Genomic DNA, 14,185 nt, shown 5'->3' with positions numbered 1-14,185 from the left:
AATTGCGTAAACAGGATACTTCTTCAGAATATCCAACTCTGTAAATCTCAAAAATATCTTGAAAATCTGAAGTGCATACTTCATACATAATGTTTGGTATTATCAATTGCAGTAAGAGCTTCCTTGATGAAGTCGTATTACTATGTAAATTTAAGTTGGTGATAAATACTAGTGGAAAATATTTCTTTTTGAGAACATATCTTTGTGATTGACATTGCAAATTTGTTTATTGTAATTTTTACCCACACGGATTTTTGAATGTTTAATATTTGAATTATTTGAATAAATACATTTAGTGGATTTTTTTCAGAAAGATGTCTTCTGTTGGTAGCTTAGGATCTGCTGGATCTTTGGGTGATGAAACACCAGAGATTAGGTTCTCCACTTCAACTTTATTGAATAAAAGTTTTTACAATTTAGTTTAAATGTGCGACTAGTTGGTAAATAAAAAGTCTGGTAGCTCAAGTAATATTTATCAAGAATAAGCAATTTGTAATTACTTATATTGATTCTAAATCCCGTCTAAATATGGAGCGGAGTGAAAGTTGCTGTGGAAATTTAATCATGTTTATGCGTTCAAATATCAGCCTGTAAATCCCCGAAGAGGGGTAAATGAATATTAAACGTGCGTCTCACCCGAACTGAGGCCGGATTTATAGAATTTGAGCGGCGGCTTAAATTTAAGCCACGGATCAAATTCAATAAATTCGGACATTGGAGAATTATTACTCATTTCCTAGCTTATTAATTAAATACATTGAAGAAGTGGATAAGTGTAAAAATTTAATCTTTTTCAATATCGTAATTATTTAACCATAAAGACAAGGACTATAGTTTTAACATTAAAAACCGTTTGTTTTGGGCGCATACATTATCTTGGAGGAGCAGTATTGAGATTGGAATAAACTTTCATTTTCCTAGTTCTCGGATTGAGGAGGATAAAAGTGGATCAACTGCAACTACAGATATATTGTCAAACAATTCCCTAGCTTCACTGGAAGATATTCAGGTACGCTGGGGCCCGCTAATTATGATTTAATGTGATGTATAGAATAACAAGTCGTTTTGATGAGGTTTTGATTTGACACCATGAGCCTCCGCTATGGCAGACATAAGCATCCCTTATTTGCTAGGCAGACCGAGCCTCCGCCATGCAGTAAGAGCCGAATCCGTTAAACTGAATGGATTCCTTAAGATGTTTTTGTGTTTTTCTAAATATGACTAATATAAAGTTTAACAAGATCAGAAGTATATTAATCAATTTTTAAAAATAGTGACTAATTATGACTAGTAAAGTGGTTTATAAAACATTTAGAGAAAGAAATTTTAAGTAAATTATTTAATATTTTGTAATCTTTGATTTAAGCGATAACTGTTGTTGAATTTTTATCAGATTAAGGTAATCAAAAATTTGACATTGGCAAATAATCTGAATCTTGAAAAAAAATGCCAATACAGGTATTGCTTAAAACAAAATAAACCAAGTTCAATTCAGAAACGAATCTCCAAATAGCTTCCTTACTGCATAAGACATGTTTTGATGTAAAATAGAAATCTTATAAACCACATAATGAGTCGATTTTAGTTACAAATCATGGCAGTCGATAATCAACATCAATCTATCAATCAAAATTCTTGTGCCGCTATGTAGAAAAAAATGAATTAAAAACCAAGAGGTAAAAGGAAGCTTTGCTGTTTAGCGATGGCTCGTACTGCATTGGGGAGGCTCTTTCTACATTACGGAGGCTCGGTCTGGCTAGCAAATCTGGGAGGCTCGTGTCGGCATGGCGGAGGCTCATAACGTCCAGGGGTTTCCTCCCTCGGTAGGCTTATTGTTGTTAATCGTTTTGATTAATTTCATTAAAACTTGTATTGTATATTATCTGTCTGGGCCATAGCTTGGCGTAGAAATAAGAATGTTTAGAAAAGCAAAGAATAAACAATTTTGATAAAATTTGTTTCATCTTACATTTTGCTAATTTTTGACCCTGGAAGAAAATTTGTAAAAACTAACTTTATGCATATCACTAGTTGAGCTTTACCAATAGCAAACTTTTCTTTTTAGTTTATTTGCTTCATTATTACTTTTATTTACAATCCAATCTGCGTGTCTATCAAAATTCGACATTTTCTAGAGCTTTGAACTTCTGTTGCCCGACTTCCAGTCCAGTACGATGACAAATAAGTTGTGTAAAATAAATGTTATAAACGGGGAAAAAGGTTCTGCTTTGTTGAAACGACTGGTCGCACCGCCCATCCCAAAGTTCCCGACTCTCTTTAATTCTAATTAATTCTAGGATAATATAAGCAAATATTTCTAGGAATCTATCCTGGGACTGAAGAGAACTATTCTAGAAACGGAGGTTGGCAAAAACTTTATTATTATCATAATACGCTCCAGGGGTTCATATTTTACATAAATGAAAGCTTTAATAGAAATCTACGTTTTCACAGCAAAAATTCATCAATAAAATCTATTTAATTGGAGGAAAAATGCACATTCCATTTTGATTTTTCACAAACTTTAATTTTTGACAAAAAGGTGATTTGGTACTCGCTCATCCGACCCAGAGGAAACCAACTTAAAATTGTATTATTTCGTAAAATAGGTTAGGTTAGATATTCCATAATTAGTTTGGATACCCTTTAGGTCCGTTACAGAGCATCGGAGATTTAATGATGATGTAGCTAGTTTTTCAAAATCTCGTTTTTTTGATAGAAATTGTGCCTCATCATAATTTGGATTGCGCATAGCTCTAAATTGGTATTTTTGAGACATAACATAAAGTTTTTTCAAATTTGTATCATATCCTATAATATTAGGAGGAAATCTTGTGTAAACAATTGATAAGATAAAATCTTCAGATTATAATTGATAGTACGTAGTTCAGTTAAGCAAAGTCAACAGTATTCACAGTATACATGGTTTGGATTTAGTAATCAATTGGTAATCAATTATACAATGGTTGTGATTCAGGTCAACAGTGATCAAAGGAAATCAATTGTCCATAAATTGATCAAGTTGAGGATAAAAGAACAAGATCTAGAAAATAGAAAGTTTTATCAGGTAAATTGTATATATATTTACCCGCTACGGAGCAGACTTAAAGGGACAGTAAAGGAAAAATGAAAGGGGGTATAGGCTGAAAGCTAATCACTTTAGCTCTCGATCGCGACCCATGAAAGTTTTATCTGATGTTCCTATCTCGAGAAATTGATTTACAACTGTGTCAAATTTATACGAAAATTAATATATATACAATTTTGTATAAAAGTAGTGGGTTTAAATAAGATCAAATTCAGCAAATAAGCAACCAATCTGAAAACGATAATATCCCCGAGAAAGCTAATTATTACTTAGGTTTACTCCAATTCTAGTTTTATATTTGTTATTTCTATTTTTAATAGATTTAATTCATATATTATTTACACGTCCAAATTGCTTGACCAGAAAATCCACCAATGACAGTGCAGTAAAGTGGTCACGTGATACAGGCAGAGACACGTGATCAGTATACTGCTCTGCCATTGGTGATAGTTCTGGTCACGTGATTTAAGTTTAAGATTTTCTAAATTTTACATATATGAACTTTCGTATGATTTTAACACAGTTTTATATCAATTTCTCGAGATAGTAACATCAGATAAAACTTTCATGGGTCGCGATCAAGAGCTAAAGTGATTAGCTTTCAGCCTATACCCCCTTTCATTTTTCCTTTACTGTCCCTTTAAGAGACAATTTTACAGAAGGGACCAGTCGCTTCTGTAACTTGTGACTTTTTCTAGAGGGTTACTTGAAATTACGCTTACTGTCACTTTAAGCCTTTTTTACAGTTATGCTTCCCTGCAGTGCAGCTATGCACTTAATTCAGTCTCATCTTATATAGACCATTAATTATATCTTAAAAACAAATTCAACCTTCATATTCATATTTAACACGTTTGAGGTCGTCTCATCCTTTGTGGGTAACCCTGTAATTGTATTGACTGGGGTTTCCGGAAAAAATGTATTTGTAAATACAGGTTGTCCCACGAAACATGACAATAGGAAGACGACTTGAAAGTCGTCTTTGGTATTTGAATTTATTCTTCTATCTACTTTAACATGTATGATTCTTGAAACAATTATCACATAATTCTCCTAGCCCTGGCATTTCCAAAAAGTGGTCTGCGTTTTTTGTGCTTTCAATATTACCTGAGATATAAAGAGTTTGGTTCAGATTTCAATTTTGTTAAATAAAAGCAAAATTGTCGAAATCTGAACGAAATTCTTCATATCTCGGGCAATATTGAAAGCACAAAAAAGGCAGATCACATTTTGGAAATGGCAGGACAAGGGAAATTTTGTGATTATTATCTCTAGAAATTTACTTCTAAAATTAGGTTGACAAATAAACGCAGCAAATTATATCAAAAATCAAGACGACATTCAAGTCATCCTGCATACTGTCATGTTTCGTGGGACACCCTGTATATGAGTTTTCTCCCATTCTTGATCCTCTTTGATGTTTAAGACCGAAATACAGAACTTAATTATAGCTGCTGGGCATTATCTCACGCCATGTCAGGGCGTTTTTGAACGAGCCACCGGGCTTCATTGGTCCCTTGGTCTGGAGAGTCCGGGACTGGATATAAAAGTTAATTTTTCATTTGTTTTAAGTAAATTGTCTGTTTTTATCGGCCTTAAATTCTCATTATGCTGGCCATATTATTTCAAACTCGAAATTTGGGCCCCGGCCTTCGCCATTTAAATTTTAATTTTAAGAATTGGATGGACCAAAAACACCAAGCTAATCATCTAAATTGTATTTCTCGTAAAATGGTCCATCAATTTATCATAATTTAAAGTTTAAACAATTTAAATGATAATTTTTTCACTGCATGAATATAATTGAATTACTATTTGGTTGTTAAAGATTTTTTGTTTTATTTAAGCGGATTCAATTATTTTCCGTGATATGATATGTGTGATTGAATTGTGAGAGTAAGCAACCAGGGAGGGGGGGGGGGGAAGTAGAAGTGAGAATTACTCGCCTCCCCCCCCCCCCCCTCCTTCCGTGTCAACTGTCGGCCCGATTACTATTCTCTCACATTTATACTTTTAATCACGAAACCTTAGTAGTTTTTAAATAATCACGCAACCTCGAACACACAAAAATGCGTATATTTGTCGAAATAGGAATTTTTTTTAGGACTTTTTGTTTGAATCAGTACGGGAAAAATTATTTGCATATTATATATTTTCTCCACTTTTTCGGAAAACGATTTTTTATGGAGATATTTGCCAAAATCTTTAGATTCAATGTCAGTAAATTCTTGAGTTTTGATTAAATAGAAGTTCGGTACTTTTATCTAATGGAAGCGCAGTGCTGTTGAGCACAGCTGAACTTTGATCGCTGATCACAGCTGATCGGATCAGTTTGTCCTCCTCCCTTCATTGATTCCGTAGGTCGCGTTGCCCAGTCCGCACGCGCCTCAATTTCAATTAAATTCTCGCAATTAGCTTGAGACTTAACTTTAAACGCTTCCAAAAACTGGTCTCACTTGAGGTGATTGGCCGTTCTTTTTTCCACTTTAAATTTGCACAATGTAGAAATGTTGTAAAAATGGGGCGTATTCAGGAATTTGGGTTATTTTCGGGGGGGGGGGGGCTTTACACCCTTTTATCCCTGAAGTGAAGTGGCTTTAGTAGTGTTGATTAAACGCAAATTAATTTAATTACTTATCAGAAATTCTTAACACAAATATTGTTTTTTCTCAATATCTCTTCAAGAGGAGGATTGACATCATATAAGATCTTACGTGCAATTACCTTTAGTTTTGGAGGGGAGGGGAGGAGAGGCGTTCAAGAATTATTAATTAGTTCCCTCCCCTCTGCCTACATATCAGCCCTTGCCTTTAAGACACATGGTATTTATCGACAATTTAAGTTAATAGTATCCTATACATTTTTAGGAATGTATAATATAAATTTTGTATTAATTAAGAGTCCGGGAGAAGTTGAAACGTTACGTCATTGTCTTGTTCCAGTCTTACAGAAGCTTCCGGCAAGGTAAAAATGACCTGCACATTGTACATTACTATACATTCAAGTATAGTAGTGAACCATGCTAGGTAAATTTAACACTGTCATAATGTCATTACTGTACATTCAAAAAGTAGTGTATTGGAAGGTGCAGTACTGAACATTCGATATGTAGTGTACTGATAGCTGTTCAGTAAATATGGCCTGTACAATACTGTAAATTAAACAAGCAGTTTACTGAAAGGTACAGTAATTAGGACCTGTACAGTACTGTAAATTAAACAAGCATTTACTGAAAGGTATAGCAATTAGGACCTGTACAGTACTGTACATTAAACAAGTACTTTACTGAAAGGTTCAGTAATTAGGACCTGTACAGTTCTGTACATTAAACAAGTACTTTACTGAAAGGTTCAGTAATTAGGACTTGTACAGTACTGTACATTGAACAAGTAGTTTACTGAAAGGTATAGCAATTAGGACCTGTACAGTACTGTACATTAAACAAGTACTTTACTGAAAGGTTCAGTAATTAGGACCTGTATAGTACTGTACATTAAACAAGTAGTTTACTGAAAGGTTCAGTAATTAGGACCTGTACAGTACTGTACATTAAACAAGTACTTTACTGAAAGGTTCAGTAATTAGGACCTGTACAGTACTGTACATTAAACAAGTACTTTACTGAAAGGTTCAGTAATTAGGACCTGTACAGTACTGTACATTAAACAAGTAGTGTACTGCAAGGTACAGTAATTAGGACCTGTACAGTACTGTACATTGAACAAGTAGTTTGCTGAAAGGTTCAGTAATTAGGACCTGTACAGTACTGTACATTAAACAAGTAGTGTACTGCAAGGTATAGCAAAGCGGATCTGTTCTGTAATGTACATTCAACTTGTAACTAGCATAAAAAAAAACATTTTACATGTTATGTACTGCAAGGAAGATATTGTACAGTCTGGTAGATTGTACAGTTCAAATATTCTTTAATGTACAGTGTACGTACATACATGCATAGTGGATATTAATGCAAAGTACAACACACATAGTGTAGGTATATACTACTAAATTTTACATCTACATTTACATGTACAACATATTTAGCATAGTACACATATATTTATTGTAGAATGTACATAAGTGTCCGAACCGCGGTGTATAATGTAAACTGTACGTAACTTGCACAGGTAGTGAACATCAAGGCATGGTACAGATCACACGTGTACATATAAGGTACAAGTAAGGTACAGCAAATGTTGTATATTTATGTGTGCTCACTGTACAAACATGTATGCTCGAGTATTTAGGTCTGCAATTTGATATGTCTTTCCTATCATGTAAAATATTAGTAAATATACATTATAGTTAAACATTATATATTATACATTGATAAACAATAAACAAAATACAACATTTAATATACAGAAAATAAGTGTTAAATTTTCAAATCAAAGTTTACTGTTCAGTGAATGCAAATGATAAAATCTATATCGTATTGCGATAAATGTAAAAGTAACTCGTTGCTGTGTGGCCTGTTTTAGACTGAATAAATATTTAGATCGCATTGTGATGAATGTGGAAGTGCTGTGTGGCCTGTTCTACAGACTATTTACTAATATTTAGATCGTATTGTGATGAATGTGGAAGTGCTGTGTGGCCTGTTCTACAGACTATTTACGAATATTTAGATCGTATTGTGATGAATGTGGAAGTGCTGTGTGGCCTGTTCTACAGACTATTTACGAATGTAAAACATGTTCTCATATTGTTCATGCACAGTGCTTAGCAAGGTAATCTACCAATTTTAAAACACTAAATTAAACCAACTTTTTAAGCAAGAAACCCCTTTTTTGGTAAACAATCCCGAGATTGCATATTATGAAAAGGGTAAAGATGTGAAAGGAGGTATGGCGAGTTAAACTATTAATGTTGAACTGCTTATTTTAACTTTAACTAGAAATTGAATCAACCATACTTAGTTTAACTACTTCTCCCATTTATTTTTTCTCAATTCTCGGAGCTGTTTTTTAAAAATGAATGTATTTATGTGACTGTTAAGATTATCCTGCTCATCTTAATTCAAACCAAAAGTTAAAATAGCTGTAGATAGTTTTACAACAATAATAAATTTACAATTTAAGTCTGTAAATTTATGAATGAAAGAATTTAACTTACTTTTGAGGTTGTCGCGTAAGTGTGTGGGGGCGTGGTTGCATCCTCTAGAGGAGGAGGAGGAGAACTTGTTCTACAACGGATCCATCCTTCATAATATCTGTCCAGAGATCAGGCAGGTACAAGGATCCATCCTTCATAATATCTGTTCAGAGATCAGGTACAAGGATCCATCCTTCATAATATCTGTTCAGAGATCAGGTACAAGGATCCATCCTTCAAAATATCTGTCCAGAGATCAGGTACAAGGATCCATCCTTCTTAATATCTGTTCAGAGATCAGGTACAAGGATCCATTCTTCATAATATCTGTTCAGAGAACAGGTACAAGGATCCATTCTTCATAATATCTGTTCAGAGATCAGGTACAAGAATCCATCCTTCATAATTACCATCCATTCTATTTTAGGGTTGTTGATCAGAAGTATGAATGCTAAATCCTATATCTATGTATTTTAATATGGTTGATCAAAAATGTGAAAGCTGAATTCTATTCTTTATCTATTTTAGTTTGGTTGAACAAGTATGACTGTGCTGAATGATTTATTTATATATTTAGTTTGGTTGAACAGAAGTATGAATGTGCTGAATGCTTTATTAAACTCCATCCAGAAAGTGGACACAGGTTTGCTATGCAAAACTCTCTTCCTTCAGAAGTCCCAAAATAGAGTACCTCATGTACGATTGTGCAGTGTGCACTGCACTGTATGTACAGTTTACAGCAATGCTTTGGTTCCGGATCCGTTGGATCCACAAGATTTTGGCTTCCTGGATCCGGATCCGGATCCGGATCCAAGAGGTAAAATATCAACCAAAAACTGCAAAAAAAAAACTTTTTTTACTGTTAAAACCCAAATCTTAACTTTTGAAAAAAAGTGAGATTATAAAAATTTCCTCATTTCTGAATGGTTCATCAAGTTTTAGGATAAAATAAGCGGAAAAAAATAAAACACAAAATTTGAAAATTATTTTTTGTTATAAAAATTCAGTAAATCTTAAAGAAATGACCTGCATCCGGATCCGGATCCATTTTTCCCAGTGCGGATCCAGGAATCAAAATTGAATGGATCCTAAGCATTGATTTACAGTTTAAAACCCCGGAATGACTTTAGTTCTATTCTTAACAAAATAAGTAAATGTCATGTTTATTAATAAATCCTAATTTCTAGATTATGTGATTATACTGGATTATGGTTCTGTACATCCTGTCATTGGGGATACAGTTCCCCCATCCCTGCTAGGATTATTCATAACTGGGACTTCACACCTATGCCGGTAAGTCGTCTTCAAGTTTTACTTAAATAAAGTAGTAATCTCTGTTTGTGTGTCTGTTTAGATGTCTGATCATAACTCATGAAACTCCTGTCGATTTGCCTCAAATATTTATTGGGAAACTCAGATCTACTGTAATGTTCTTAGTCTGGTTTAAAAATTCCAAGTTAAGTGGATTGACTTTTAACAGGGAAACCTCCAGGCAAAATTGGAGTCCCAAGCTAGTGTAGTGCATAGTTATTGATCCAGCCCTCAACCAGTAAGCGAAAAATGAGTATTAAAACCCTATCAAATGTGAGGTGCATACTGCATATACTATAGAGAAACTGACAGATAGTTCAAACTTGGAAAAAAGTCCAATTCCATACAAGTCTGAACAGCTTTAACCAAATTTATCTATATCAGGTTAGCCAGGCTGCTTACCATTTATCTATATTAGGTTAGCCAGGCTGCTTACCATTTATCTATATTAGGTTAGCCAGGCTGCTTAACCATTTATCTATATTAGGTTAGCCAGGCTGCTTACCATTTATCTATACTAGGTTAGCCAGGCTGCTTAAGCCCCCCCCTGGACAAATTCCTGAATACGCCCCTGACAATGGTAAGCTATATCTGAGAAACAATTAGAAAGATACCGAGCATATCTTTTTATCTGGAAAAAGGAAAACTTTTGTCCATTTCATTAATTAAAACAAAATAGTTTTTAGCCTTAAATAATGTATATTTGTAGTCCTGGTTTAAGTATTGTAGCAGCAGAGCTGTCAGCTGTTGTACGACAGCGCAGATCAGTTCTAGAGATGAAGAAGTATTTGATGCTGTGTAGGGTAGCTTCAGCCAACAGATTACTCAGGTTAGGAAAATAGAGGCCAACACTTAAGGATCTTGTATATGTGCCTTTGGTACTAAGAGGCCCCCCCCCCCCCCCTCGACCCTGGACGGTTAAACCTAAGAATGTTGGATAGTTGATACTTCACTTTTGTTAGTCGGTGTCAGGGATTGGGATAACTGTCCTTTTCGGTTTTGGACGCTAAACTCCTAAATTTTAAAGGTTACATAGTAGATATTGAGTTTAGTCGGTTAAGCTAAGAATTATTCCAAACAAGTTTCGCTTTCAGGACAAAAACATAAATTCGTCACAGCTCTGATATTTTCTGCATATAATTATGTCAAATCTATAGAATTTAACCTTGCCAGTTTTTCATATTTCTGTCCCCAGAGTATCAAAAATCATTCTGGATAAAATTTGCCCGTGGAAAGTGATGATATTAGTTTATAGATATATTGAAACCAACAAATGATGAGACTTAAACGGCTGCAAAAAATGTATTCGTTCTTTTTCCTAGATTCATAGTTCACTGGAAACTTGTTTTTCCCTTCCCCAATCATTAAAAAAAGTAATTGGTTAAAATGATAGAAGACCAAATTAAACATTCCCAGTGTTCTATTCTAGTAAGGACTTTGGGTCGTCATTGATTGAAGTCTTTTCCTGCCTAACCCTATATACAGATTCTTGGAATATTAAACATCGTAATTGAAAAAAAAAATCGATGAAATGTATTCTTAGGAAGTTGGAAGAACGTCAACACTTCGTGGATGATGATTCACTTTATAGTCTTCAGGACCTTCTAGACGTTGAGTTAGGATCTCTTGGAGCATGGTTAGGGCAGATCCTGGAGCAATGGCAGGATCATATACTATCCTGTATACTCTGCAGAGCTAAGGTATATACTGGAGTAGTGGTAGGATCATTTACTATCCTGTATACTCTGCAGAGCTAAGGTATATACTGGAGTAGTGGCAGGATCATATGCTATCCTGTATACTCTGCAGAGCTAAGGTATATACTGGAGTAGTGGTAGGATCATATACTATCCTGTATACTCTGCAGAGCTAAGGTATATATACTGGAGTAGTGGCAGGATCATATACTATCCTGTATACTCTGCAGAGCTAAGGTATATACTGGAGTAGTGGTAGGATCATATACTATCCTGTATACTCTGCAGAGCTAAGGTATATACTGGAGTAGTGGCAGGATCATATACTATCCTGTATACTCTGCAGAGCTAAGGTACATACTGGAGTACTACTAAAATAATTTACTTTTAAACAACATTAAATGCTTATAATATTGCTTAAATGTCGTCTCATTTTCCACAATTAAATAGGTCTAACTGCAAATATATTGGCGACGAATCTATGTAAGAAAGTCATAGGAAAAGAAGTTTCTGGGAAAAAAACCTGGAAATAAATACTTTGGTAAAAAGTCTCAATTTTCTAAAGTCATAGGACAAAAAGTCAGTGGAAATAAAGTCCTGAGTTTTAGATTCCTGTGACTTTTTTTCTAAAATAAAGTCTCAGGAAATAATATCACAGGAGTTAAAGTCCCGAAGAAAATAAATTCGATGGGAAAAAAAAACAAGAATTAAAGCTTCAGAAAAATGTGGTCAAGTCTGAAACGTTTTCATAAATAGGACTTTTCTTCTATGCATCTGAATTTTTAACATAGCCATGGGTGATTTTAATATCAAGCCCCTTTTTATGGTTGTAAATAGCCTTTGTTCCCACGCATTTCCACTGTAAGAGGACTTTTTTGTATAATATCATACTGGAACCAAAGAAAAGTCCAAGAAAATAAAGTCTCAAAATGGTAGGACTTTATTTCCAGTGACTTTTTATTTCAAGGACTTTTTTCCACAGGACCGTTTAGTGTCAAAACTTAGGATTTATTTCCGATCACTTTTTCAAAGAACTTTTTTGGCGGTTACCACTGGGGACATGGTACGATCATGTATAAATCTTGTAAAAGGAGGCTTTTAATGTCATTTCATCCTTTTGCTTGATTTTCTCTAAAAAAATTTTAATAATTAAAAAAAAATTTTTTTAAGGGGTTTGTGTGTGAGGTATGTCCCGAGAAATCTGAAGTTCTATTTCCCTTTACCATTGGAACAGAAACATGTCAGGCTTGTGGAGCAGTTTTTCATAGGTACACAAACATTTTAATATAAAATATAAATTCTTTTTGGTTTTCAAATTTATCAAGAAAATTAATCATGAGACACAAAAAAAATGTCTCCAAACCTAAACATCGGAAATCCGTAATAAACATACTGAGTGTCCCAAAAACACTTATGGTTTACATTTTCAAAATCAACCGCAAATTTCCTATCATAGACAATTATAGGTCTGTAGCACAAAAATCGATTAAGCTATGACAGTTTGAAGTTTGGCAAATGTAAAAGTAAAACTGTAAGGAGTTTAAAATTAATTCTAACATTTACTGTTTGTTTTAGAGAGTGCTTTCGTCATTTATTAAACTGTCCCAGGTAACATTATCAAAATAAACCATCCGATTTTATTTCTCTTTAACAAAGAAAATGCTAAATATAACTTAAATATCTATTATTTAGTGCTTAGGATCCATTTCACATTGATCTGGATTCTGGATCCGTCCTGAAAAAAATGAATCCGACATTTCTTCAAGATTTACTGATTTTTTGTGAAAAATTGTTAATATCCAATTTTCTTGTTTCGCTTTTTTTAAGCTTATGGATCGGTCAGATCTGAGGATGTTTATTAAAATCTTCTCATTTAATTATTGAATAGATGTGAAAGGAAAAGAGAGAGAACCATGAAAGTTGAAGAAACTGATAAAGAGGAAATATATTCATGATTTAAATATCAAAAATTAGATATTATATATATTTTTATATGAACAATTCCATTGTTAACGACGCGATGCATGTAATCTGATTATTCAATCTTTTTAAAAACGCTGTGCAACACCTTTTTTCTTACATTCAAAGTAGGGGAGGTTGTTGATATAATTCAATTAATGTTTAGCAATGATAGTTGTTCAAATTTTAGATTTTGATCAGATCTTATTGAATTTGTAAATAATACTTCCAGACTGAATTCTTAAATTTTATGCAACACAACTAATCTAGTGCCTCTAAATCAATTGTCATTATTACAACAATTTTTATCTGAATGTTTTTTCAAATTTTTTTCCACTTGATAGTTTTACTTATCACCAGGATGTTGTAAACTAAAACTGTTTCATCTACCAGAATTTAGTTTGAAATATCAAAGTTCTACGACATCCGGTTGCAAAGACAACGGGATTGGAAGAATCAAAGTTTGTGGCAAAAAATGAATTCCTTTAGAATGTTTTAAATATATCCGTTCATTTTTCTAAACTGATTTCAAACTTTGATCAACTTAATGTTATATTAATATTTAAATACTGTGATAAATAACTAATAAATAATAATAATTAATTAAAATTTTAATTTTTTGTTTGTTAAATGTTGCTTGATAGTTATGTAAAAAGGAATTGAAGCAGTAAGGGTTTAAGGATTTTAGGTTAGTATAATAAATCAGAATTGAAGTAAAACAATTTATTGTTTTTTATTATTAAAAACATTATCATTCGTCCCTGAATATTTAGGGGGGTCGATTTCTACAGTTTTTAAAATCTGAATATTGTCGCTTGGTTTTGGATCGGCATTGTCAATCTGAAGAACTTTTATAAAAAGTTATTCTGTAAAATTAAAATTACCATTCGAAAATGATCTTAAGGGTGGAAAAAAAAATAAAAATGTCACAAGTAAAACTTATTTTACAAAGTATGTCGATATGAGAATACGTTGATAACTGCCCATATTTGTTTTCGTATGAGATCTTGAAAGTTATTTGATCTAGGGCAATCAA

General features: G+C 33.4%; 1 protein-coding gene across 1 annotated transcript; it reads left to right on the top strand.

Moving 5' to 3' along the window:
- The first annotated feature begins 304 nt into the window (after window positions 1–304).
- LOC111706639 (differentially expressed in FDCP 8 homolog A) lies at window positions 305–13,619 on the top strand. Its single transcript, XM_023479551.1, has 15 exons — window positions 305–376; window positions 922–1,009; window positions 2,322–2,363; window positions 2,978–3,067; window positions 5,988–6,052; window positions 7,652–7,818; window positions 8,211–8,315; window positions 8,760–8,825; window positions 9,370–9,475; window positions 9,878–9,911; window positions 10,196–10,322; window positions 11,037–11,193; window positions 12,361–12,458; window positions 12,766–12,798; window positions 13,079–13,619. Exons 6-15 carry the CDS (start codon window positions 7,667–7,669, stop codon window positions 13,143–13,145), a joined length of 945 nt encoding a protein of 314 aa, XP_023335319.1. The 5' UTR covers window positions 305–376; window positions 922–1,009; window positions 2,322–2,363; window positions 2,978–3,067; window positions 5,988–6,052; window positions 7,652–7,666; the 3' UTR covers window positions 13,146–13,619.
- Window positions 13,620–14,185: the final 566 nt, after the last annotated feature.

The sequence above is a fragment of the Eurytemora carolleeae genome, unplaced genomic scaffold (assembly GCF_000591075.1).
Source record: "Eurytemora carolleeae unplaced genomic scaffold, Eaff_2.0 scaffold741, whole genome shotgun sequence".
Lineage (NCBI taxonomy): Eukaryota > Metazoa > Arthropoda > Copepoda > Calanoida > Temoridae > Eurytemora > Eurytemora carolleeae.
This window is presented reverse-complemented; position numbering and strand designations above follow the sequence as displayed.

Bases quoted from the DNA above. Each gene is read 5' to 3' on its own strand.
- LOC111706639 (XM_023479551.1), top strand. From the start codon at position 7,667: ATGTGGAAGTGCTGTGTGGCCTGTTCTACAGACTATTTACGAATATTT. The intron at 8,316-8,759 runs GCAGGTACAAGG...TTATATATTTAG, and splicing joins AATATCTGTCCAGAGATCAG to TTTGGTTGAACAGAAGTATG. The intron at 12,459-12,765 runs GTACACAAACAT...TGTTTGTTTTAG, and splicing joins TGTGGAGCAGTTTTTCATAG to AGAGTGCTTTCGTCATTTAT.